The 25890-nt window shown below is 39.3% G+C and overlaps 1 protein-coding gene across 1 annotated transcript; it reads right to left on the bottom strand.

Annotated features, from left to right (window-relative positions):
- Positions 1 to 2058: 2058 nt before the first annotated feature.
- On the bottom strand, positions 2059 to 25890 carry LOC125491201 (inositol polyphosphate-4-phosphatase type I A-like). The gene is made up of 19 exons (XM_048632601.1): positions 25702 to 25890; positions 25382 to 25537; positions 22297 to 22488; positions 19493 to 19644; positions 19187 to 19348; positions 18737 to 18937; positions 18060 to 18214; positions 17265 to 17458; positions 16705 to 16855; positions 16168 to 16477; positions 15564 to 15959; positions 9470 to 9587; positions 8770 to 8951; positions 7739 to 7950; positions 7126 to 7222; positions 6438 to 6606; positions 5529 to 5661; positions 4998 to 5126; positions 2059 to 4663 (listed from the first exon to the last, which is right to left on the bottom strand). The coding sequence occupies exons 1-19, from the start codon at positions 25817 to 25819 to the stop codon at positions 4531 to 4533; spliced, it is 3360 nt and encodes a 1119-aa protein (XP_048488558.1). The 5' UTR covers positions 25820 to 25890; the 3' UTR covers positions 2059 to 4530.

Genomic DNA, 25890 nt, shown 5'->3' with positions numbered 1-25890 from the left:
TAGGGTTTCGAACGTCAAAAGAAAAAAAGCAACCGTTATAGGATCTCTTTGTTGTCCGTCTGTCTGACTGACTGTCTGTCACCGCCCTTTTTCTCAGAAACGGGTAAAGATATCAAGCTTATATTTCGCATAGATGGGGAGTACCCCAAAAAAAAAATTATGGTACTCCCTGTCCCACACAAGTAAATTGGGGCTTATATTTTTTCCAGTTATTTTGATGTGTATCCTTTTTTTTTCTTTGTTGTTTTGTATAAGTATGTGTTTCTTTTCTTTAAATCTGTATTTTTTTTGTTGTTGCTGTCTATGTGTCGAAAAAATGTATCTTTATCTTCAAATCACGCCATCTATCGTTTGTTTTTTTTGTGGCTACTGTCTATAGAAGAAATTCCGTCATTGACAATTTTACGTTACGAATTTATTTTTATTTATTTTATTTTTATTTTTACATTTTCGTGGAGAATCAACAGCATTTTGTTAATAAATAATTATTACTTATGAACACATAACAACTTGATGCCATTAACAGAATGAACTTAGTAAACCCAGTAAACCTAACACATCCAGAGGAAAAACAAAATCTCTTTCTCTCTCTCTGAAAAACATACTTAATAGCCCAAACTCGATGCTTTTAGCTATTAACATCTTTGAAATAAAATTGAGCCACCACCGTGTTACTGCCCTCATCAGATCCTCACGAGACCATACCTCAACCAGCACCAAGAGACTGTATTTTTGATCCCTAACCTAATGTTCGTGCGTATTGTCATCACTTAGATCCATTCGCTATATTCCTGCTCCTCATCAGACCTTTACGAGACTGTAATATCACGAGAATATTGCACACTATCTAATTTAATTTAATGTATTGAATATACTGGAAGAATTATGCTTCCTCAATTTCAAATCAAATTATGTTGGTGTCATAAAAGTTGAAAAAGTGCAATGACAACCAATGTGCAGTGATTTTGTATCTGTACACGATAAGATCGCGAGCTGTCAGTGCTGCCTAAACCGACGTGACCCTTCTTTGGAGGCCAGCGGCCAACTGAGTCAAACGTCACTTGTGTTTATGATTTTATAACACAGAAAGCCGCCATAGATATTTGTATGAAGATTTGAGGGAAAAAAATTGCTCAAGTTTGGGATTAATTTACACAAAATAAGTGTGTGTTTATTAAAAAACAAGGTATTTAGCGCCTAGTCCAAGCCTTTAACTTTATAATATGATAAAAATCATATGAAAATTCTTTATAATTACGACACAGTTGTTACAATACGGGAGTGTGATTGACTGGTTTTTCTTGATATTCTGAAATTAATTTACAGTTATCCATAATCATTTACTTAAATTCGAATGATTCAGCACCTAGCTAGACTCTTCAACTACCTGTGTGATTTTTTTCAAGGCTGTAGAGCATCATTTACTACATAATTCTATGACAATGCCAACCCTCGATTCCCTATTGCAGACCCTTAAGTGGCGGGAAATTATAAGTCACTGACTTATTGACCCGCCCTCGTACCATCAACCATTACTAATTACTATTTCTATGCCTTTACCATTAATTATTTTATTCGGGTATTTTTATACTGAATTTATCAAAACCTCAATACCTACATTGTGTTTGTGATGTATTTCATCAATCGTTTGTGCGAATTACGAGTATACTTCGTTTCATAAATCTCCTTCTTGTTTATGGCACACAATCGTTTCTAGAAATTAGTATTTCTGATTTATATAGATCATTATTTCACCACAGTATATATACAATATTTTGGACAGTCTCACGGTTTTTCATCAGTACATTAAATACTTATATCAATTACTTTTCTAGACAAGAATTAGTTACAGTACAAAGAAAGTTAACTCCAGTAAGTACAGCTTAATAACCAAACACATAATATATGATTTTGGGAGATTATGAAGTTATTAAGTACCTAATTATTACCAATATTCCTTAGATAATATTCCTTAGATATTTCACTACCGCGATTTTTTTAATCATTCGACAATCTTGTCGGAATTATAATTATTTTTTGTTTTTATGCAATTAGCAACAAGCAATAGATAAATGGTTCGAACCAGGTTAGTAACTTTGTAATACATTCGAAAATTACAATATTATCTTAGATAAAATGTGAACCTAATGTAATTAAGTACCATAACCTAATTAATGAAATAAGTAATTATATACCTATTATATTATTTTATATGAACATAAATATTTTTGTAACGTGTACCAGTAGTAGTTAGTATGATCGTTTATGCAATTTATTTTGCAGTAACATATACACAATATTTTATCCCATAAAAGAAAATAAAATATGTAAATTTTATTGGGATTAACGTATTATAAGAAGTAGAAATTGTAAAGTGCTTTAATTTGTTTACTAATTTATGGCTAAAGTGACATAACTTTAAATTGTTGATAAATATATATGTTATATCTATTTTAATTGGTTCTACGTACGGAGATCGATATTATATATTTAGTTAAAGATTTTTTTAGAAAAACTATTCTTTTTAAGAGGCCTATTAGTATTGGAAAAAAACTTATGTTATACTTTACAAAAAAGAAGATAAAGAGTAATTTTGTTAAAAAATATATACAGAATGGAGAATTGCGTAACCTTTTAAAGTAAGAGATTTTATGAAATATTTTTGACAGATTTGTACATTTAATTTAAGGCTGTCTTCTTTATTTCTATGTATTTAACAACTGACATATTAAAAATATATAATGTATCTTGATGATTTCATTGCAACTATACTCAAACTACTGACATATAAATATTAAAACGATGCTAAAAGTCCCATATTACTCTATTCTCTATTTACCTACATATTGGTAAAAACCTTATTACTCTCTTGAGTCCATCCAAGTTGTTATATATTTAACTTTAAATTTTGTGCAGTTACAAAGGGAAGACTTAAATATAATGATTATTAATATAATAACTGAATTAAAACCCTAAATATACATAATTATTATGTGATGTTGATGATCCACAATCTTAAACTAATCAAATGTAAATTAAAAAAGCAAAATTAAAATTGAATAAAGAAATAAGAATATTATGAAATAATTATGTCATATCGAAAATATATTATACTGTTTTTTTTAACTATTGTGAATAATTCATTGGCACGACATCAACAAAAGTAAATAATTTTCCTGTAAAAGGGGTAAGTAATAACATATATTTTGATTATTTGGCGGATGAGTATTATACCTCCAAAAAAGCTGTACAAATCATTATTATATACCTATTATATACTTTGATTGGCGGTTTTATTGACCTAAACTACTTAAATTTATATATTAATAAGTATTTGACACAAATGCGTTGGCAATTATTGGTGTTCCTGATTTTATTGTATTACGGATTTTTATAATTATATATTAACATTAAAATATTTGTAATTGTCAAAATTAATCATTAGTACTTTTTAAAAATCAAGTACAATAACAACATTAATAAATATATCAGTTTATTGATGTATAAGCGCGCTTATTTTCATATTTATGGTCACTTTTTGAATATATATCTCGATATATGGCACTTGTTTTATATATTGTATAAGTCCATTTAATTTGCTTTTCCCTAAACCTCTAATGAGTAATGTTAAAATAACAACCACTATTATACTAAGTACATAATCATTTCAGTTACTATACCATTTATGATGCTAGCCTCAACAATTTACCCCTTTCGTTAACACATCTGAGTTACTAAGTTGAGGATACACCTACATAATAAATATTTAACTATAAACAATGTTTACACATTCTGTATTGTGCATCCAAGTTATCCGCCTGGAGTCTGGTGACGATTTCATAAATGAGTACAAATACATACATAATTATGCTCAAGACTGTAATCCCTGAAGGGTTAGTCAGATGTAACTCGCAAGCGAGCCACCCGCTCGTTGTACATAATATAATTATATACTCACCTGATAAGTCACGATAAGGGGTGACTCCTCGTCATTCTGCACTACATTTTCATCAGACTGTATTTAAGAACCTTTGTGGTGTTTGATACTAATATACTTTATAGAGACATCCCTGACGCATCCACATTATCAGCTAAATTTTTAAATCTACATATATTATATAAACATAATAACATACCCATACCCATTTTCGTCAGCCTGTGTGAAACTTTTTGGCTTTTGATACCAATATACTTTATAGGGACCTATCCCTGTCGCGTCACCATTAGGGTCTTCGCACATTAAAACAACTCCACGCCAACGCGGCAGCACCTCTACTCACACTCCTTTAGTTTTTCTAGACTTTTAGTGTACGATGCGTTGGCCACTCGTTGTACACTACTTTATAATCATTTTTTGAAATTAAACCTTGAACATATGACACAGGGCTTAAATATCAATGTCTAGCATAGAGTCGAGTCACCGGTGAGTTGTTATAATGTGCGAAGTCCTTTACCGGCACAATTTATAAATCTATACAATACAATATAAACATAATAACAGTAACATTACTTCCCAACTCGGCCGTATTCTCACGTGTGGTGCGAGCCGTAGGTGCCGGGCGGGGGGCGGTAATCCGCCGGCAGGGCTGCCACTTGACGCTTAGTGAACGCGTACTTACGCACGCCGATGTTCTTGAACGTGTTGTCGCGGCGGCAACCCTCACTGTAATGTGTCATATGTGTGGAGTTAAATATGGGGATGCCAAAGCGATGTAGGTAATAACATTTCACCAAATACGTCACTATAAGAACACCATCTCTGACAAGGCAAGAAAAAGTCCATGTCTTTCTAAAAATGCAACCACGCGGAAACTATTAAATAATTCATTTTCATTTATTCTCTTCCTCATCACATCCGTACCGTACAGTAAAATATCAGATTTTCATTCCATCACATTTCACATTCGTAGCACTCACCTCCTCTGCACGTCCTTACCCTACAATAAAATTTCTATTCCTATTTTCATTCGTTCACATTTCACACTCGTCGCTCTCACCTCCTCAGTATGTCCTTGGCCTTGCCGATCTCGGTGTCGGCTAGATGGTACTGCTCTGCCAAGATGGCACTCTGCTCCATCGTCACCGACATGGCGGTGCGGTCCTTAGCGCTCTTACATGACGTGAATCTGTGGTGGGAGATCAAACTGTTAGTTCAGATGTGTATGGGCCTCCGGCACAGAATCTACCGCTAGATATAATACACATAATTTTTTTTTAAGATTTTCGTAAAGGGGTTTCGTTCTGTGTAATAGCAATTTGTGCGGCAGATTTGATTCCAATCATATTTAACCTTTTAACAGTCTTCTTGATTGTTGGAATCATGGTAGAGTAAGTTTCTGCATTATTGTGTCTTTGAGGAGCAGTAATCGATAAGGAGATCTACATAGGAAATTTCTGCGCGGTGAGGCGGCGGCAGTGTGTGTACCGCCTAAGGCCGTCGGATTCGTTGGTCCAACGGGACAAGTAACGCTTGCCTGCTGGTGGTCTCACAACTGTATCTGTAACCTCGTGTTGCGTAGTGGTCTCACCTGATCCCGTTCATCTGTCTGGTGGCGGCGGCGGCTAGCAGTAGTACGTCGGGGTCGCGCGACGCCTTGCGCGTCACCGCCGCGCGCAGCGCCTCCATCACCTCCTCTAGCGGCATGCAGCGGGGGGACGACGCTGGGGTGGGGAGTTTAATTTAAATACAGTTACAAATACGTTTTGTGTTGGAAAATATGGCTCTACTAAATCATGTGGGGGTCACCAATATCTTTAGGATAGTGTATAGCCAACGTATAGCTGGTGCTGATACATACACTCAATGGCGTCACAGTTAAATATTAGCTACTAGATGTTCCCGCGCGCTTCGCTTCGCTTTAAAAAGTTTTTCCGTTGGAATTCCGGGATAAAAAGTAACCTATGTTCTTTCCCGGGGTCTACCGTATGTATACCAAATTTAATTCAAATTCGTTCAGTAGTTTTGGCGTGAAAGAGTAACATACAAAGAGACAGACAGACACAGTTACTTTCGCATTTATAATTACCCGACTTCAAAAAAAGGAGGAGGTTCTCAATTCGTCGGGTAGTTAGGATATTGTTAGAATTCCGAAGCCACCCATTAATACCTATAATTAATTGTACCTCTCTCATTTTCGGATGGGTAAATTCGTGAAAATGTAAGCTTTGACAGACCTAAAATAAAAGAACCTGCTTTTTTTAGGTCGCCAGTCACCAAGTCAGCATTCGTGAACACTACTGTACCTCTAGCCGGGTGAGTCTTCTTATAGGGATGGTAGTACTAAGTGAGCTACAACCCGCGTCATCATTCGTGAACGGACTGTACCTCGGGCAGGGTGCGTCTTCCTATAGTGGTGGTAGTAGGTGGTGAGCCGGCCGAGGTTGTCGCAGTTGGACTGGTGCTGCAACCGGCGTCATCATTCGTGAACGGACTGTACCTCGGGCAGGGTGCGTCTTCCTATAGTGGTGGTAGTAGGTGGTGAGCCGACCGAGGTTGTCGCAGTTGGACTGGTGTTGCGGCCGGTCCTCGCCCAGCGCCGCCGCCGCCGTCGCCTTCTCGTTGATGCCCATGTTGAAGAACACGCACGTCAAAGTGAATGACAGGTGCTGGAAAGAAATGTATAGACGTGCTTAGGCGCGAATTACACAGATAAGGCATGAGGCGAAGGCGCGGCACAGGCATGTTTCCGCTTCAAAACGTTTCAATACAAAATGTAGGTAAACGGTGACGAAACGACGTGCCTGTGCCGCGCCGCTTGAGTATACTTTAGAACTTTCCGCTTCTAATCCAGTCCGATGACATAATATGACTACTCTTTATGCGTAACAAGATTAACATAATGGTGTACATAATAGGAATGCTGTTGCTGTCCTATGGTAGCAGTGTCCACTCCACTTGAATGCGATGCTTGCTTTTTTCTCGCCTGAGTTTGTCTTCTAGGGACGCAGCCTTTCAACAGCCTCAATCCTCAGGCTTCATAATCCAGTCACTACGGGCCACCAAACAACCGAAGAATATCATAAACCAGCGGATAAGGATAAAAAACATGCAAATCCATGGCTTAATTAAACCAACACCACAATGATAACTCTTACGGATATTACCTAAGCTAGCGAGCAACGTACCTGTTTGTTAGTGAACTTGTTGTAGAGTGAGTCAGACACGGGGACGTGCACGATGACCGCGCCGCGCGTCCCCGACACTTGTGGGATTCCGGTGGGGCTGCAACAATATGAAACATGGTATTAACATCTTCGGGGTGAAGCCTTCCACAGTCAAGGCCTACTCGTATACATATTCGGTCAGAAAAGTTGCGTTTAATATTTTAACATTAACTAATCATCTTGAGGAGAGGCCTTTGCCCAGCAGTGGGAAACTAAATAGGCTAATAAAAAAAAAACTAATCATCTTCTGCTGGCCCTAGCTCGTTACCAAAGAGATACACAAATAATCTAATCTAAGTGCATCGGTCTAGTTTCCAAGATCGCCAGTGTTTTTCCAATGTTAACCAGTTGTTCACCACTTCCCTACCACAAGTGATACCTGTTACGAATTGTCAATGTCAATTTCTTGTCTCTTTCATCCAAGGGTTGTCTGGTAGACCGCCTTTTGTACTCTTTTATTTATAGGTTGTCATAATGTAATTTTTCTGTAATGAAGGAACCACAATTTCTTCAGATCATCTAAAATATATCCTCACACACATAAATGTCTCCTTTTCCTTCCAATTCCTCTCACCTCTGCGAGCTCTTGACCAGCGTGAAGAGCACAGTCTGCAAGTCCTCGATGGCCACCACCATGTCGCCCCACATGGTCTTCTCTGCCAGGTACAGGCTGAGCAAACCCTCGAACCCGCACAGAGGGCCCAGACCCGAGGTCAGGAGCTTCACGATGATGTCTGTGGCCGTTGTGGAGAGCCAGCAGACGAGCCCGGTGATCGCTGTTGTTAGCTGATGGAGGGATTGTAAGGTGTTATTATTTAATGGTAGTAAAGGTTCTATGTACCTATATGGGTGGGTGGGAGGTAGACACATATAGAATAGAATATTATGTAAACAGCTGCGTCAGCTTCACAATGACGTCTGTAGCGGTGGTGGATAGCCAGCAGACCAGCCTGGTGATCGCTGTTGTTAGCTGGGGGAGGGGATGAGGTGTTATTGTTGACTGGTAGTAAAGGGGCGAGTGGGCTAGGTTCACACAAAGAAAATAATATTGGTCAAAAACTTGTGTAAAACCAAAGTTTCGGTCCTTTTTTTCCAAATTAGCGCCTTTGTCACAGATCTTTTTTACTTCTTTTTTTTTTTTTAACGTCCAAAAGTACTATTAACCCGTCAGTGAATCATAAAATTTAGGTGTTTGAGAAATGCATACAATGTACGTTTTTTGCTGACTGTACAGATTATACATATTGTGCTTACGCTGCGGTGGTACACATATCTTTTCTGACTGTACGTGACTACTCACGGCATGCGTAAAGCAGCAGTCCCGGCGCAGCTTGGTTTTCATAGAATAAATGATTTAATTTAATGTGTGCATTTGTGGTGTTTATCATCTGTCCATCTTATCAATGCTTCTTTGACATTCGCTTATGTATGGTAAGTAAAGTTGGTTTTCCTTTGCAGTCATCAAATATCTTTGGGATTTCGAATATCAAAAAAGCATTTATGTATTTTGGCTTGGCCACTGGGCCTTAAAGCCATCAAAAAATCATTTATAAAATGGACATAGTATAGTATAACAGCTGTCTGTGTCTCGCCGGTGCAACTCACGGCCTGCGTGAAGCAGCAGTCGCGGCGCAGCTGCAGCTCGGCGGCGGCGCGGGTCCACGCGGGCGCCTCGTGCCGCAGCCGCAGCGTGGCGTGGGACACCCCCAGCCGCGCCGCCAGCCACTGTGCGCGGTCGAGGAGCGTGGAGCAGTGGGATAGGAGAGCGGAGGCTGCGTCTGATGAGTCTGGAAGGAAAACGGTTGGTATTTATGAATGTTAAATCACGAATTATGTTTAAATTTTTTATGCCATCATAAGGGTCTGATTGCAAAAACGGCGATATGGTTCGCAACCTACAAATGTGCTGCTAAAAATGGGTGGCTCGCTTTGTGAGTCACCTCTGACTACGCCTTCGGGGATTACAGTCGTGAGTGCATATGTATGTATGTATGTAAGGGTCTGGTTCACCATTTCTGGTTATGGGCTATCTGTGGGATAAAAGACATGCTTTCACAGTCTAAAACATAATCACAGAGAGTGACAGCATGTCTTATCCCACAGCTAGCTATTATCCAGATATTATAAAACAGGCCCTAAATGTTATGCATTATTTCGTAGTTAGTGCACACTGATATGTCAACTAAGTTAGTGCACCACCCGCTACATCATATAATTAAATTGCGGTATAAACGTACCATTAGGTAAATAAAATTTTGCCAGCTCTTAACCAAGGGATTTTTTATAAGATAATTATAGTCCTCACCAGCATCACCCTTACACCGCTGGCCGGCGTCCACCACGGCTGCCAGAGCGGCCTCGAGCTCGCAGGGGGCGGCGGCGGGGGCGGGGGCGCGAGCGGGGAGCGGAGACGGGAGCGGGGACTGAAATGACATGGAGATGGGGTTATAATAATTTGGCAATTATTATAATTATTATAAAATGGCAATAGGCCCGCCCCCTATTACATTGGGACTAACATAACACTCTGGCGAAAAGTGGGTGCAGCAATGCATCTCTGCCTACCCCGCAAGGGAGTACATTAGTACAAGGCGTGAGTGTGTGTGTGTTTTTTTATAATAATTTGATATGATGTGTAGTGGAGTTACAATAGAATAGAAATTCTTTATTTGTACACAAAAAGCATGGACAAAATTACAAAAAACTTTATCTAAGACACATGTACAAATGGCGGTTTCATCGCTTAAAGCGATTTCATCCGACAATCTTTGGGTGGAAAGATATTTCGATGCAAATAGATGTTAATGGTAAATATAAGTTAAGCTATACAGTAACATAGACGATATATTATTATAGATTGAATAGTGTTTTGTGGACTGAGATATATGTATACATGTAATGTGTAGCTGGTAGTGGATGGGTGAGGATGATGGCCGAGGTCAGAGTGTTGTAATCTCTTTGGGAGAGGCCTTTGTCCTACAGTGGACTACTACGGCTTGATGATGATGCATGCTATTGCACTCATGGTGAAGGAAAACATCAGGTATTGTGCAACAATTTTTGTAAACCCACTCGCAGTAAACACACACTTTTTTGGTATGGTAATAGCTTTTTGATATGGCCAAAGGTTCCAGCCAGAACAAATTTTATCGTCGCGTAGTGACAAAATCGCAAATCGTCGCTTAAGGGCCCATACAGGGTGACGTGCCGCGCCAATTTTGGGTTTTCAATGCTCTTCACACAGCACACGCAGTGACACGCACACATGTAAGTTTGCACAGTGGGTCGATAAACTTTTACTCGCCAACTTTATTGACAATTATGTTCAAGTACATTTTGGGTGATTTTAGGGTAAGTAAGTATACTTAATTCTTACTTACACTGGTAGGCACCAGGAAAGAGTAGAAATTAATAGGGGTGCCACTTTACTCTATACTCGGAACCCGATTAGCTTTCTCAAACAAATGTGGTATTTACTTGTAGAAAGGTAACTACAAGTATTAAAGTGTAGATAATAAGTTTCGGGCATTCTCCAGCCAACTGAACCCCGACGACAAAGCAAAGTAAATACATAGTGTCGCAAAAGGGCTATACTAAGCCAAAAGGGGATGACTCAAGGGGTCATTCTGAACAACTTTTGTTCTACGAGATTTGCAAATTCGCGAAAAAAAATATTCGTTTTCCATGGTAAAAAGTCACATGTCCAACAAAGTTAATTTCCAAAACTCGTAGAGCAAAAGTTCAGAATGACCCCCTGTCTTACTCCTTTTTACCGGACTGCCGAAAGAGGAGGGTAATGTTTTTTGATTGTATGTATGTTTGTCTGTTTCTTTGTTCCCTCCTGTAGCCTAAAAGGCTTGATAGATTTTGATGTATGAGGTATTGTTAGAAGCGTATTGATGGCGCTATGGTTATAGGCTATGTGACGTTCCATTAAAATGAACATAGCGCCCTCTAGAGGACATAACGTGATGATCGAAAAAATAATAATTCAACTTTGCCGTGTAAGGTATCAAATGAAAGGGCTTGATTTTCACATTATAAAAATATGCATATTGAAGGTATTTAAATAACAACACCAAAATTATAGAAATAAAAAATGATCATGAACTACTGACGTAAAATTTCATAAAATAAAAACAACTAAAAAGTTACAAATAAAAAAATACAATTATAAACAAACGAAAAACCCGACTGTACGCTAAAAATATGAAAACAAGTCCCAATGTTAATGGAAAGTATCGCAGGCGGGGACCAACTTGACCGCCACTCAAGGCCGTTTTCTAAGTAACATTCAGCTTAATGGTGAACCCTCTGCTGGTCCCCGCCTACGATACTTTCCATTAACATTGGGACTTGTTTTCATATTTTTAGCGTGCAGTCGGGTTTTTTGTTTGTTTATAATTTGTTTAGTACTATATACCGCTTTTTCAATACCTGTAAGTAAAATGTACATTTTTTGGTAGCAGCATAATATTTTTACTTAATTTTAGGGTTTCGAACGTCAAAAGAAAAAAAGCAACCGTTATAGGATCTCTTTGTTGTCCGTCTGTCACCGCCCTTTTTCTCAGAAACGGGTAAAGATATCAAGCTGATATTTCGCATAGATGGGGAGTAACCCAATAAAAATATTATGGTACTCCCTGTCCCACACAAGTAAATTGGGGCTTATATTTTTTCCAGTTATTTTGATGTGTATCCTTTTTTTTCTTTGATGTTTTGTATAAGTATGTGTTTGTTTTCTTTAAATCTGTATTTTTTTTGTTGTTGCTGTCTATGTGTCGAATAAATGTATCTTTATCTTCAAATCACGCCATCTATCGTTTGTTTTTTTGTGGCTACTGTCTATAGAAGAAATTCCGTCATTGACAATTTTACGTTACGAATTTATTTTTATTTATTTTATTTTTATTTTTACATTTTCGTGGAGAACCAACAGCATTTTGTTAATAAATAATTATTACTTATGAACACATAACAACTTGATGCCATTAACAGATTGAACTTAGTAAATCCAGTAAACCTAACACATCCAGAGGAAAAATAAAATCTCTTTCTCTCTCTCTGAAAAACATACTTAATAGCCCGAACTCGATGCTTTTAGCTATTAACATCTTTGAAATAAAATTGAGCCACCACCGTGTTACTGCCCTCATCAGATCCTCACGAGACCATACCTCAACCAGCACCAAGAGACTGTATTTTTGATCCCTAACCTAATGTTCGTGCGTATTGTCATCACTTAGATCCATTCGCTATATTCCTGCTCCTCATCAGACCTTTACGAGACTGTAATGTCACGAGAATATTGCACACTATCTAATTTAATTTAATGTATTGAATATACTGGAAGAATTATGCTTCCTCAATTTCAAATCAAATTATGTTGGTGTCATAAAAGTTGAAAAAGTGCAATGACAACCAATGTGCAGTGATTTTGTATCTGTACACGATAAGATCGCGAGCTGTCAGTGCTGCCTAAACCGACGTGACCCTTCTTTGGAGGCCAGCGGCCAACTGAGTCAAACGTCACTTGTGTTTATCCTAACTCATATTATAAATGCGAAAGTAACTGTGTCTGTCTGTCTGTCTGTCTGTCTGTCTGTCTGTCTGTCTGTTACTCTTTCACGCCAAAACTACTGAACGGATTTGAATGAAATTTGGTATACATACGGTTTAGACCCTGGGAAAGAACATAGGCTACTTTTTATCCCGGAATTCCCTCGGGAAAACTTTTTAAGGCGAAGCGAAGCGCGCGGGAACAGCTAGTAGTATATATGCGAAAGTTACTGTGTCTGTCTGTCTGTCTGTCTGTTACTCTTTCACGCCAAAACTACTGAACGGATTTGAATGAAATTTGGTATACATACGGTCTAGACCCTGGGAAAGAACATAGGCTACTTTTTATCCCGGAATTCCCGCGGGAAAACTTTTTAAGGCGAAGCGAAGCTCGCGGGAACAGCTAGTGATTTTATAACACAGAAAACCGCCATAGATATTTGTATGAAGATTTGAGGGAAAAAAATTGCTCAAGTTTGGGATTAATTTACACAAAATAAGTGTGTGTTTTTTAAAAAACAAGGTATTTAGCGCCTAGTCCAAGCCTTTAACTTTATAATATGATAAAAATCATATGAAATCTCTTGATGATTACGACACAGTTGTTACAATACGGGAGTGTCATTTACTGGTTTTTTGTCATATTCTGAATTTAATTTACAGTTATCCATAAGCTTTTACTTAAATTCGAATGATTCAGCACCTAGCTAGACTCTTTAACTACCGGTGTGATTTTTTTCAAGGCTGTAGAGCATCATTTACTACATAATTCTATGACAATGCCAACCCTCGATTGCCTATTGCCGACCCTTAAGCAACAACACAACGCGCATTGACATTTGAATGCCGTTAGATGCAGCTGTAAAGTAGGCAAAAGCACTTACGCAACGAAATGTAACATATGATCCAACAGCTAACAAATAATGTTCAGTACATTATAAACATAGACATATGGTCATTATGCATAAAATTTACAATCAGAGGCAATATTTGTCAATTTATTTATGTCGCTTAGCTAATAGTTGGTTATATTGTACGCATTGTTTAGCCTTTTGTTGTTTATATAACTTAATAAACGCCAGCAATAGGTAAGCACTATAGTTGTTAACGCCTGAGGCACATACAAGACGCAATAACAAAGTTCTATGCTAAATCTGGGATTAAAGGCCAGGATATTCGCCTTCAGCTTATGCAGCACGCTAAATTATTTTGTACAAATATCATAAATAAAAGTACAAAGGTACTGGACTTAATGCTAAAAGCAATTATATTGGAACTAGCAGTTCCCGCGAGCATCGCTTCGCTTTAAAAAAAAACCCGTGGGAATACCGGGATAAAAAGTAGCCCATGTGTTAATCCAGGGTGTCAGCTAATTCCATACCAAATTTCGTTGAAACGGTTCAGCCGTTTTGACGTGAAGAAGTAACAAACATACACACATACTCACAAACTTTCGCATTTATAATATTAGTAGGATAAGTGTGTTTGTGTTACTCTATATATTATGCTTACGTTTTTTATTACGATATCTGAACTATTCTTGTTATTCGACTAGTATCGGTGATAAATACAAGTTGAGTTAGATCAGTTTGCCACCGTAGTGACAGGATTGACCAGCCATATATGGGATTATATTTTGGGGCAACTCAACAGACAAAGAGAGTGCATTTAAAGCTCAAAAAAGATGTGTCCGAGCAATTTTTAGACTAAAGCAAACTGATACATGCAAACCACATTTCAAAAAACTTAAATTGATGACATTACCAAGCTTATATATTTATGAAGTTGCAGTATTCGTCAAATCGAATTTAAATAGATTTACAACGTTAAAGAGTAGAAGGCACGAACATAAACTATGTGCGTTCTCGAGGAGGACAGCTCTCTTCGATAATAGTATATTTGGAATGTCAACAAAAATCTTTAACCACTTACCGCAAGATATAAGAGAGACGAATAATATGATACAGTTTAAAAATCAATTAAAAAAACTTCTTGTAGAAAAGACATATTATAATGTACGTGAATTTTTTGCTGACAATTTGTAATATAATATATTATGACTAGCTTTGTATTTTGTAATTTTATTATTAATGGTATGCATGCACCAAATACTCATGTAATAATATTTGTACGCCCCCAAAGGGCAGGATGTAGCTGTACTTATAATTTGTAATAACTTGCCATTTACCTACATTCATGCAAATAAAAAATATTCTATTCTATTCTATTCTATTCTATTCCATATAATGCAAGCATAGTAAAAATATGATTTTATACGTAAAGCTAAAATAATTTGCATAGACACGCAAGCGGGAGAACAAGCAAAATACTTCACAAACAACAGAAAAATTAATAAACTTTCATTAAAAAACGCTAGCAAATAGGTAAATTTCCAAGTTAAACCTCAATTAACCTTCAAATATCTAATCGAATAGGTCAATTTTATTTTTACACGTTTCCAGCATATAATTTAAGTAGTTACAGTCGTCATTTTTAGTTTCGCACAGCTTTGCCATAAGATGCTTCGCTTATTATATTACTTATTAATAAAAATCGGTTCGCACGGCAAATTCAAAAAGTTAATTCATAACGTTTTGTTTTGTTACAGCGCTACTTGCAGATGCTTTATATTATCTAAATACGCATAACCAGATATCAAATATATTCACAGCTAGACTTATGTAACATTTATGGATTTCACAATATTTCTTGCAGCTTATTTAAAAAGGATTTCAAACCTAGAGATAATAACCGCAACCATCGCCAACAATACACAAAATAGGTACAATCTCCTACAAATTTTCTTTTACCACAGCTTTATAATGAAAATCGATAGTTACCTGACCATTCCTGGGCTCTGCATCGTTCATGAGACTCTTGTACGACACCAGCTCCAGGGAAGTGGAACTCTTGAACTCGGGCTTCGGGTGACGGTCGAGCCGATTGAACGATCGATTCTGCACGCTCGTTCTAGAACGATCCACGACCTCGCTTCCAGATTCAAAATAATCGTTATGGAACTGCAACTCGTCTCCTTCTTTTATCGTTCCATCTTTGAAAACGTTCGTTGTGGTTTTATTGTTGCTTATGTTGGGGACACTGGCGGAAAGGGGCGGGGCTTCGGCGCAGGGAGAGGCGTCTTTCGAACTGCAACTTGACGCGTCGAAAGATTCGCTGTCGGCGTTCAGTTGTTCGAATTTTGAAAGTTGCTCTGTCAGTCGCTGTATTGTGGATGGCTGAAAACAAATGAAAATGGGGTTTTAACAAATTTCCATACAGTTTTTAATGTATCATCACTATCATCTATAAATTCTTAATCGCGCTCAAATTAAGAGGCAATATGAAAATACATAAGTGGAAGTTGGAAACCGAAATTACGAACGACCAGATTCCATTTTTGTATTGTTTCTTTATCTGTTGTACGTAATTGCATCATCATCTCACCTGTGTTTTCCCGTCGACGACTCCATTCTCTTTCGCCTTGTGCCACCGTACGAACGAAAGTGCCTCATCCACCGCACTTTTATTCCACAGTTGCATCAAACTCCTCGTCTTGCCGACCAACAATTCTAGGGACTCAGAAATGTCAGTTCTTGCTTCTAATTCTGCCGCCATTTTGTCAATGATTTGCGCGCTTTCGTCTCGAAGTTTCTTCGCGAGAACTATGTTGTCGTAATCTGCTTGTATCTTGCTTGCCGTGGCCGAGTTGAACGCTGCCTTTGTGCTGTTTATGTCTTTCACTTGTTGCACCAATCTGTTGGATAGATAAAAAAATGTGTTGTACACTGTGTTTATTTACTATCAATTTTTTAACATTCGTTTATTACTCACTCGTTGTTACCCGCGTTGTTACACAAATACGACCAGCCGTTCTTGAGAAACAGTGTAACTAACACGTCTTTCTTTTACATCATCATATAGATTACAGCTGCTAACTAGCGCTAGTGTCGTCGTGCCCCCACACGCCCGTGGTGCACGTACCTGATGAGGCCGCCGCTGCGCGCGTCGCGGTGCGCGGTGAAGGCGCCGGCGGTGACCGCGTGGTGCACGCCGCTGCGGCTCAGCGTGTCGTTGTGCACCCACATGCGCTGCAGGTGCAGGTTCACGGGCGCGAACTCTAGTCCGACCTCGTCTGGGGAGGAACGTGGGTTTGGTACAGTTTCATGCGTGTACCAAACGAGCGTTGTGAGTCGCGTATTCCGGAAGAGATATGTGGGCGGGTGCCCGCGCATCAGAATAAGCGAATCACAAGTCACAACTATCAAAATTACGCTCGTCTGGCCTCATCCTAAAAATTTATTGAATCAGAATCCGTAGGATATTTTTTTCCGTAGTTTGATACAGCATCACTGTGTTTTTTGATAAATCAAAATTAACCGAAAGTCGACGAGAATGGCCGATGTTAGGCTGCATGTGCCGTTATATGCTTAAAAATACCTACAAAACTCCAATATTAAAGTCAGGGACTGACTTTACTAAAAAAAACAGCATATTGGTCACAGCACCTAAATGTAACGACACCACAATACACAAACACGTACCTTTCCTACAGCTCTGTTTGAAGGTGACACTAGCCGGCAGGCTCAGAAGCGTTCTCTTCGCATGCCAGTAGTGCTTCAGCAGCGCAATATGGCAGTGCACCAGCCCTAGTTGCTTGCTCTTCCACTGCCCGTTCATCTCCCCGATTGAGAGCATCTCGTGGAGGAGGTCCTTCTCGCGCTTTATGAAGATGTCTCTGAAAGAGGGATGGTATTAAAGTTTTAATTTTTTGTTATAAGTAGAAATAATTCTTAAAACGAAATTCAAAATAAACTACTGTCCATTCGGAAAAAGGGCTCTCATATTCATGGCAAGAAACTCCTCGTCAGAGTGAATGAGTATCAAACGCCTGGTGTCAGCACCACACTCCAGAAGAAGAAACGTCTTTCTAAATTTGTTCTAAATCTCTAAATAAGACTTGCTGTGAATGTCATGTAACTGACGATGACGGTTGAAATTCTGATATTTTATCTACGACTTTGATGATTCAATATGATTAAACACATCTATGCAGCAGATGCAGTAAAAGTGCGAGTTTTTATTTGTGTTCTTATCTAAAGATTATTTGTCTGTTTTATAGCTAAACTAGCTGTGCCCGCGAGCTTCCCGTGGAAAAGATTTTCCCGTGGGAATTCCGGGATAAAAAGTAGCCTATGTTCTTTCCCAGGGTCTAGACCATATTTATACCAAATTTCATTCAAATCCGTTCAGTAGTTTTGGCGTGAAAGAGTAACAGACAGACAGACACAGTTACTTTCGCATTTATAATATTAGTTAGGATATTCGTAGACACTCACAGCATGGCGGTGGGCACGAGGAAGCAGGCCCGCGGCTCCGCGCAGACCTCGTGCACGGTGATGTCGCCTCCGAGCCCCGAGTGGAAGCGGTACGTCGCGTGCTCGCCCAGACAGAAGTTCTGACGCATCACTGTGTTCACTGACGGGAACTTCATCTGAGGGAGATGGGTGCTCGTTAGTGAATGTAGGAGAGAGACAGATTGATAGTCGTTGTGGAAATTAGAAGATTATAAATTAAGTGTTCTATTTAGTGTTTTTTAAAGGCATAGTTGGCAAACTGATCGTGATATGAACATTCTATTCTATTCTCTGTGGGGGTGTAAGTACCTGCACCTGGCTCTGTCGAGTGGAACCTTTGTGCATATCCCCAAGGTCTAAACTGCGTTCCTAAGCTTGGACCATTTCCCACCATGCTGGTCCACTGTAGGTTGGTGGGTTCACATATCTAGAAGTGCTAAATCTAGATATGCAGGTGTCCTCACGATGTTTTCCTTCACTGTAAGAGCGATGGTATACATTGTACTTAAGTTAAAAGAACTCATTGGTACATGTCAGTGCCGGGATTCGAACCCGCATCTCTTTTGCGTGAGAAGCGGGCGCTTACCCGACTGAGCTACCACCACTCCAAATGAACATTAATTCAAGACAGTTTTTTTTTCGAATAGCTTTAATAATACCTTGAGTCCAAGCCGAGGCGGTAGGGACTGCGACCGTCGATGACAGAGCACCTTCTGCGGTATGTCCACACTATTCCTGTCAGTACAGTGAGTCGGGCTCGTGCCGATGTATGACGGCTCCAGACTCCAGGCATTCAGAGTGATGAAGCCAACTGTTTTCTTGTTGTAGTTTGTTAAAGCTATCCTTAGTCTTTGGGCTTCCTGGAAGAGCATATTGTTGGCATACAGTGATAGGAAGTATAGTACATGAGGTTGAGGTTTTATCGTGCTTTTCCATCAGACATGTGCTATGCTACATTGCTATGGATGGATTTAATATCCAACAATCAAGTTCATTGGTCCACACAGGAACAATTTCGAATGACTGACATTTTTATTTTACTTTTTTTTTTTTCTTTTGCTAGCATATAGGAATATATAATAACATATTAAGGGAGGTTTGAGACATACCTGTATTGTGCTAAGTGGTACAGATGTGTACCCCATGGGTACCATGGTTTCTGATACCTTTTCTTTCACATCATAAACTATAATTTTCACCAGAGTATCACTGTTTAAACCGTCGCACGGCCTGAAGAGTATTGTCTTTGAAAATGAAGGATTACTGCATGTCTGAAAATAAATAATACATTTTTTTATTTATTTAAATTATGAAAACTTCAATTCATAAAGGAATTCAAATGAACAGTCAACCCAGGAGAGAAGACATAGCCATGTAGTTCCATTGCAAATAGTACATTGAATGAAGCTACTTACATCTACAATTTCCGTGTTTCCATATCGCACACAGAGTCCCTTAGCGAAGGTGATGTTGACAGCTATCATCGGAGATGGTGGCCGTCCGTGCGAATCACAGAGCAGGTTGTCACAGGATAGAGCCAGCTCACACAGAGGGATCTCATTCATATCTGTACATAAAAATATGTTATATAAATATAAATTTGCAGAAGAATAACAGAAACACTAAAGCCTTTTTAGGATAATAGCTGGTAAAGCTGCTGGAGTCGACGACATCATGGTGGAGCAAATAAAAGAGTTCGGCCCTGGGACTGTGTCCTGGTTACTTGCCCTTTGCAACAACTGCACTGATTCGGCAAGAATCCCTAAGCCATGGAGGAAAGCAAAAGTTGTAGCGCTCTTAAAGCCGGGTAAGCCTGCTTCTGAAACTAAGAGCTACCGACCAATATCTCTTCTGTGCCATACATATAAGCTGTTCGAAAGGCTCATCCTTAACCGTCTCACAAGCGAAATAGAGCCTAAACTTATACCTGAACAGGCTGGCTTTAGACCCGGAAAGTCCTGCACCAGTCAGACCTTGAATTTGACTCAATCCATTGAGGATGGTTTTGAAACTGGAAAGGTGACTGGTGTGGTATTTGTCGACCTATCAGCCGCCTATGACACAGTCAATATAAAGAGACTACTGGTGAAGGTCGGTGCACTCACTAACGATAACAACTTCGTCAAACTTTTAAGTGAGATGCTCCACAACCGCCGTTTCCAAGTTTGCATTAACTCGGAAAAAAGTAGATGGCGCTCTCAGAAAAATGGACTGCCTCAGGGAAGTGTGTTGGCGCCAACTCTTTTTAACATATATACCAACGACCAGCCCCGCGATGCAGGAACAGCTCGATTCCTCTACGCTGACGACCTTGCACTGGCATCGCAGGCAGCTACGTTCGAAGAAGTGGAAGGCACGTTGACTGCAGCTTTGCGGAAGCTGGGTGACTACTACAGTCAAAACGCTTTGAGGCCGAACCCATCAAAAACTCAGTCATGTGCTTTCCACCTACGCAACCACCAGGCAAATCGAGAGCTGGACATAACATGGGAAGGGGTAAAAATCCAGCACTGCTCGTCACCAAAATACCTCGGAGTGACCCTGGATAGATTCCTCACGTACAAAACTCACTGCCAAATCACCAAGAAGAAAGTCAGCTCCCGAAACAACCTTCTGCGACGGCTTACGTCTACCAGCTGGGGCGCCTCTCCGCAAGTTCTACGAACAAGTAGCTTAGCACTCTGCTTCTCAGCTGCCGAATATGCCTGCCCCATATGGGCAAGGTCCGCGCATGCTAGAGAAGTAGATGTTGCTCTTAACGACACAGTTCGTATAGTTACAGGATGCCTCAAACCGACACCGCTCCACAAACTCTACTCTCTGGCTGGGATAGCACCCCCTAGCATACGGCGTAAAGTGGCATGTTCTGTAGAGAAAGCCAAACAAGAATGCGACTCCAGACATCCACTTTACTCACATACTGCCGCACCTTCCCGCCTTAAGAGCCGCAAAGCGTTTCTAAATAGTGAGGTGTCCTTAACGGATGAAAACCCACAAAACGCAAGGCTAAGGCTCTGGGAGGAAAAGCAGCCCCAGGATCCTTTCCTACCTCTTGAGGAAAAACTTGCTCCCGGTAACAGTCTTCCCTGGCACATCTGGAAGACTCTAAATCGGTTGCGGGCAGAGGTAGGCTGCTGCAAGGACAATCTCTGTAAGTGGGGCTATACCGTTGGTACCAACCTATGCGACTGTGGTACCGCCCCCCAGACTATGGAGCATTTACTCTCCTGTCCCCTGTGCCCTTCCACCTGCACACGGGAAGACTTACTCTAGGCCAACCAGAATGCTATCAAAGTTGCTTCTTTTTGGTCTGGACAAATATAAAAAATCGCATTTCACTGACACGAAAGAAGAAGAAGGATAATAGCAAAACATTGGATTATTTTCTTCTCTTTTTAGGGTTCCGTAGCCAAAATGGCAAAAACGGAACCCTTATAGTTTCGTCATGTCCGTCTGTCCGTCTGTCCGTCTGTCCGTCTGTCACAGCCGATTTACTCGGAAACTATAAGTACTACAGTGATGAAATTTGATGGGAATATGTGTTGTATCAACCGCTACAAAAATATGACACTAAATAGTAAAAAAAAGAATTGGGGGTGGGGCCCCCCATACATGTAACTGAGGGATGAAATTTTTTTTTTCGATGTACATACCCGTGTGGGGTATCAATGGAAAGGTCTTTTAAAATGATATAAAGTTTTCTAAAAAACATTTTTCTTAAAGTGAACGGTTTTTGAGATATCAGCTCTCAAAGTCGTAAAAAGTATGTCCCCCCCCCTCTATTTTTATAACTACGGGGTATAAAATTCTAAAAAAAATAGAGGTGATGCATGCTAATTAACTCTTTCAACGATTTTTGGTTTGATCAAAGTATCTCTTATAGTTTTTGAGATAGGTTGATTTAACTGTAATTTTGCTGCTACGGAACCCTTTGTGCGCGAGCCCGACTCGCACTTGGCCGGTTTTTTCTATCTATAGTGATAAATCTCTTACTGGAGCAGTACTTCCCTATAGAGCACATAGGAGCACCCTACAGTGGTTTTACTGTATTCTATACAACTGACCATAGTCTACATATTGTTCAGGAGAAATTTGGGATCTATAGTTTATATTATGATATAAGGAGGATTATTGTGTAAAAAGAGTTCATATTGAGATTTATTTGTAATAACAAAATAATACTAGTGTAATAAGTATAAATGTCAATATAAGAGCTTACCTAAAACTATACCCCTTTGTTCCCTCCATTTAGATATATGTAGTACAGGAGGCACTTTGCTCAGCTTCTCTTTTAAGGTGGCTATTTGAGTCTTCAAGACATCGTAGGGTGCTGACTGAATAGCCTTCAGCCATAGTGTGCGTTCCGATTCCAGGAATGTAGCCATCCGGTAGCACACACCATTATCCCAAACTAGAAATAAAATAGAAGTTATCATTTTATTAACAGATAGACCAGATAGACAGATAGAAGTAAAAGCATTTATTTAATGTTGGAAATAAAACCTTATCTACTTAAAACTTTAAAGCAGGGGTCGGCAAGTAGTTTTAGGTAGAGTCCGGAAATTGGTCGAAAAATTTTAAAAGGTCCAGAAAAAAAAAACAACTGATAATAATTAAGTACAGCTATTTATTATCCAAAATTAGTGAGAAAAATTACATCGGCGGTCTTGAGCCAGGTTTTTAAAGTTTGGTTCCCGTGAAGAACAGCTAATTCGAAGAGTGTCTTCTAAGTGAGCGTCTGTTAATCTCGAACGATATTTGTTTTTCAAAAAATTCATTTTTGAAAAAGATGTTTCGCATATATATGTCGAACCAAACATAGTCGCCAAATTGATAGCAAGTTTTTTGCAATTTTGATATTTTTCTGGGACATGTTTGACCCAAAATTCTTCAGTTGGCACCTTTTTATATATTTGCAAAGACACATCTTCTTGCAGATCGATTATTTCCATTTGAAGTGACGCCTTTGGCAGATTAAATAACTTGGCAGCCACATCTGTCCATTCGGCGGCTGCATCCACTTCAAAGGGTGACTTAAGAAACAGAGATAGTTTGCCCATCTCTGCAAAGTCTTGGAACCTTGTGGCGAATTCTTTGCTAAGATCAGCCAAAAATTTTGTAAACATTACAATGTCTTCTTCAGAGTTCTCCTTATTATATTCCAGAATTGTCGGAAAATGAACAAATTCTTGCCTCGCAATATCTTTTTCGAAGATATCTAGCTTACGACGAAAAGCAGATACGCTTTGAATAAGATCAGATATTAATCTTCCATTTCCTTGTAAATCTGTGTTGAGCGCATTCAGATATTTTAAAATATCCTGTAAGAAAGCCACAACCAACATATTGCGCTTATTTTTTATAAACTCAAGGTGCTTCTTAGCTGCCTGCGTGTCTAAGTTTTGCAAGAAGGAGGTTACCTCTTCTTTTAACGACCAAAAACGTTCAATAACTTTACCTTTACTTAGCCAACGAACATTGTTGTGTTGCAGTAAGTCAGAATATGCTGAATCACATTCAAAAAGAAACTCCTTGAAATGTCGGTGCTGAAGAGCGGAATGAGATCTTATAAAATTTATTAACTTCACCAAGCTGTCCATCACTTCTTTCAGTGTATCGCTAAGTTTTCCACAAAGGGATGTCTGGTGGATAATGCATTGATATGATATTAGGCCTGAATTTTTATCCCTGATTCTCTTGACGACACCTTTTTCTTTGCCAATCATAGCTGGTGCCCCGTCAGTAGAAAGAGACACCATTTTGTCGTAACTGATGTTAGACTTAGTAATAAATTCATCAATTACCTTGAATAAATCCTCTCCTCGAGTGTTACCTTTTAACGGCAATATTGTTAGCAACTCTTCCCTAAAAGTTTTAGACTCAATGTCAAGAAATCTGACAAAAATTGACATTTGTTCATCATCAGTAATGTCACATGACTCATCAAGTGCTATGGCGTAGCAAGGTGCCTTTTGCAGAAGTTTAAGAAGAGTGATCTTAATATCAGCAGCTAAAACTTCAGTCCTTCGTGTATTGCTTCTTGCTGATAATGGAATACTTTGAATTCCAGCGATAACATCTTTTTTTTCTTCAAAAAGTGTTGTGACTACTGCCAACATACATTCCTTCACTACCTCCGAATCCGAAAATGGTTTCTGATGTTTATTAAGCGTCCAGCACACACGTAACGCTGCTTCTGTGGATTTTTCTTGGTCGCTCATGCAACGAACTAGTAATTTTGTGCTTTTATTGTAAGAACTGAGATGTGCCTGAAGTTTTTCTTTACGAGCCTCACTGCCAGGAGGGAAGCTTTTGTGGAATTGCTGATGAGTTGTTTCATAGTGTCGCTTCAAATTTCCACTTTTAACAAGAGCAACAGTTTTATTGCATATAAGGCACACTGGAACTGCTTGAGGCCTATCAGGCAGCGTAAAACAATATTGTTCAGTCCATTCTTCTAAAAACCTCCTATTTTCACTGTCCACTTTTCGCTTTTTAGGATCCATATTACACCTATATAGGTATAAAAATATTATTTATTAAACGAACGAAAACGGAAGAAATTACTAAATAAATAAACTGATTTTCCACAATTTGCGAAGCGACTGACCGAGCGAGACCGACTGGCAGTCTGTTTTCCCCCGCCGCCGCCCCCCGCGCCCTAACCGAGCGCGCCGTAGTTAGGTAAGTACGCGAAATATGAAATGCTTTCCCTCAGAATATTATGATACGTTCCCAAAAAAATATACTTACGTTCAATCTACTGATGTTTCGTGGCGAATGGCTAAATCACATGTACATACAATAACTAATTCGCGCACGCTGTTGCTACTGCATGCGGTCTCACTCTCGCTCGCGTCGTCGTCGGAGAAGCTGTAAGTAGGTACTTACCTATGAACAGAGCGCGCGCGGCGACTCGACGGCGCGGGCGGCGCGGCGGCGCGATGTTTTTGATCGACGTCGATGTTGTAAAACAGACTAATTAGATTAGGTAGGTACTAAGTTAGATTGGTTTAAAATATTACGTATTTATTTATACTTGACATTCCTACATTACAATATTTGGCGGTCCGAGGTTCAACCTTTCGCGGTCCGCAAACGGACCGCGGTCCGCCTGTTGCTGACCGTTGCTTTAAAGTATCCACACACACAGTAACATAAGACAACAAGGTTCACATATAGCTTCAGTAATGTAGACAAGCCGACCTAGTTCCACATACAAGCATAAAAGATCCGAAAGAGCAAACCATACATGAGGCTTACACAGATCACCATAAACAAATATATGACATCAACCCACTAACCTATTTGGAAAGGCCAGTGTCCGTTTTCGTCCTGGGGCTGTACCTTGACCTGGTGCCGGCCGAGGACCACCACGCCCATCGGCTCCGACAGCTGCTCCGAGCCTCGCAGGTAGAACAGCAGGTTGCCTCGGAGGCGAAACCAACGTGCTGAATATCCTAGTGAAACGTTTCGTTAAAATGTATGTTTATGTTATTCATGTTAAGGTATAAAGTTAGTGAGTTATGTAAATGTGAAAGAATATATCTTTACTTAATTATTCAATGGATTGATTCTAGAATAATAAGTAATAAGTTAAATTTTATAACAAGAATGTACTCACCCTCTGCCCTTCGAAAAAACCCATCTTGCCGTTCTTTTAACACCAATATACCTTCTCTATCAAAATTTTGAGGAGTCTGAGAAGCGATTGTAACAAGTTCTTGCTTATTAAATCTCATATTTGGGAAAATATTAATAAATACATGATCAACAATAAATTTCTACAGCACAGTCTTCACTTCAGTCAGTG

The sequence above is a fragment of the Plutella xylostella genome, chromosome Z (genome assembly GCF_932276165.1).
Source record: "Plutella xylostella chromosome Z, ilPluXylo3.1, whole genome shotgun sequence".
Lineage (NCBI taxonomy): Eukaryota > Metazoa > Arthropoda > Insecta > Lepidoptera > Plutellidae > Plutella > Plutella xylostella.
The sequence above is the reverse complement of the archived record's forward strand: the minus strand, read 5'-3'. Positions and strand labels throughout refer to the sequence as shown.

Bases quoted from the DNA above. Each gene is read 5' to 3' on its own strand.
- LOC125491201 (XM_048632601.1), bottom strand. From the start codon at position 25,819: ATGAGATTTAATAAGCAAGAACTTGTTACAATCGCTTCTCAGACTCCT. The intron at 9,588-15,563 runs GTAACTATCGAT...ATGTCATTTCAG, and splicing joins CAGAGCCCAGGAATGGTCAG to TCCCCGCTCCCGTCTCCGCT. The intron at 7,223-7,738 runs GTGAGAGGAATT...ATATTGTTGCAG, and splicing joins CTGGTCAAGAGCTCGCAGAG to CCCCACCGGAATCCCACAAG.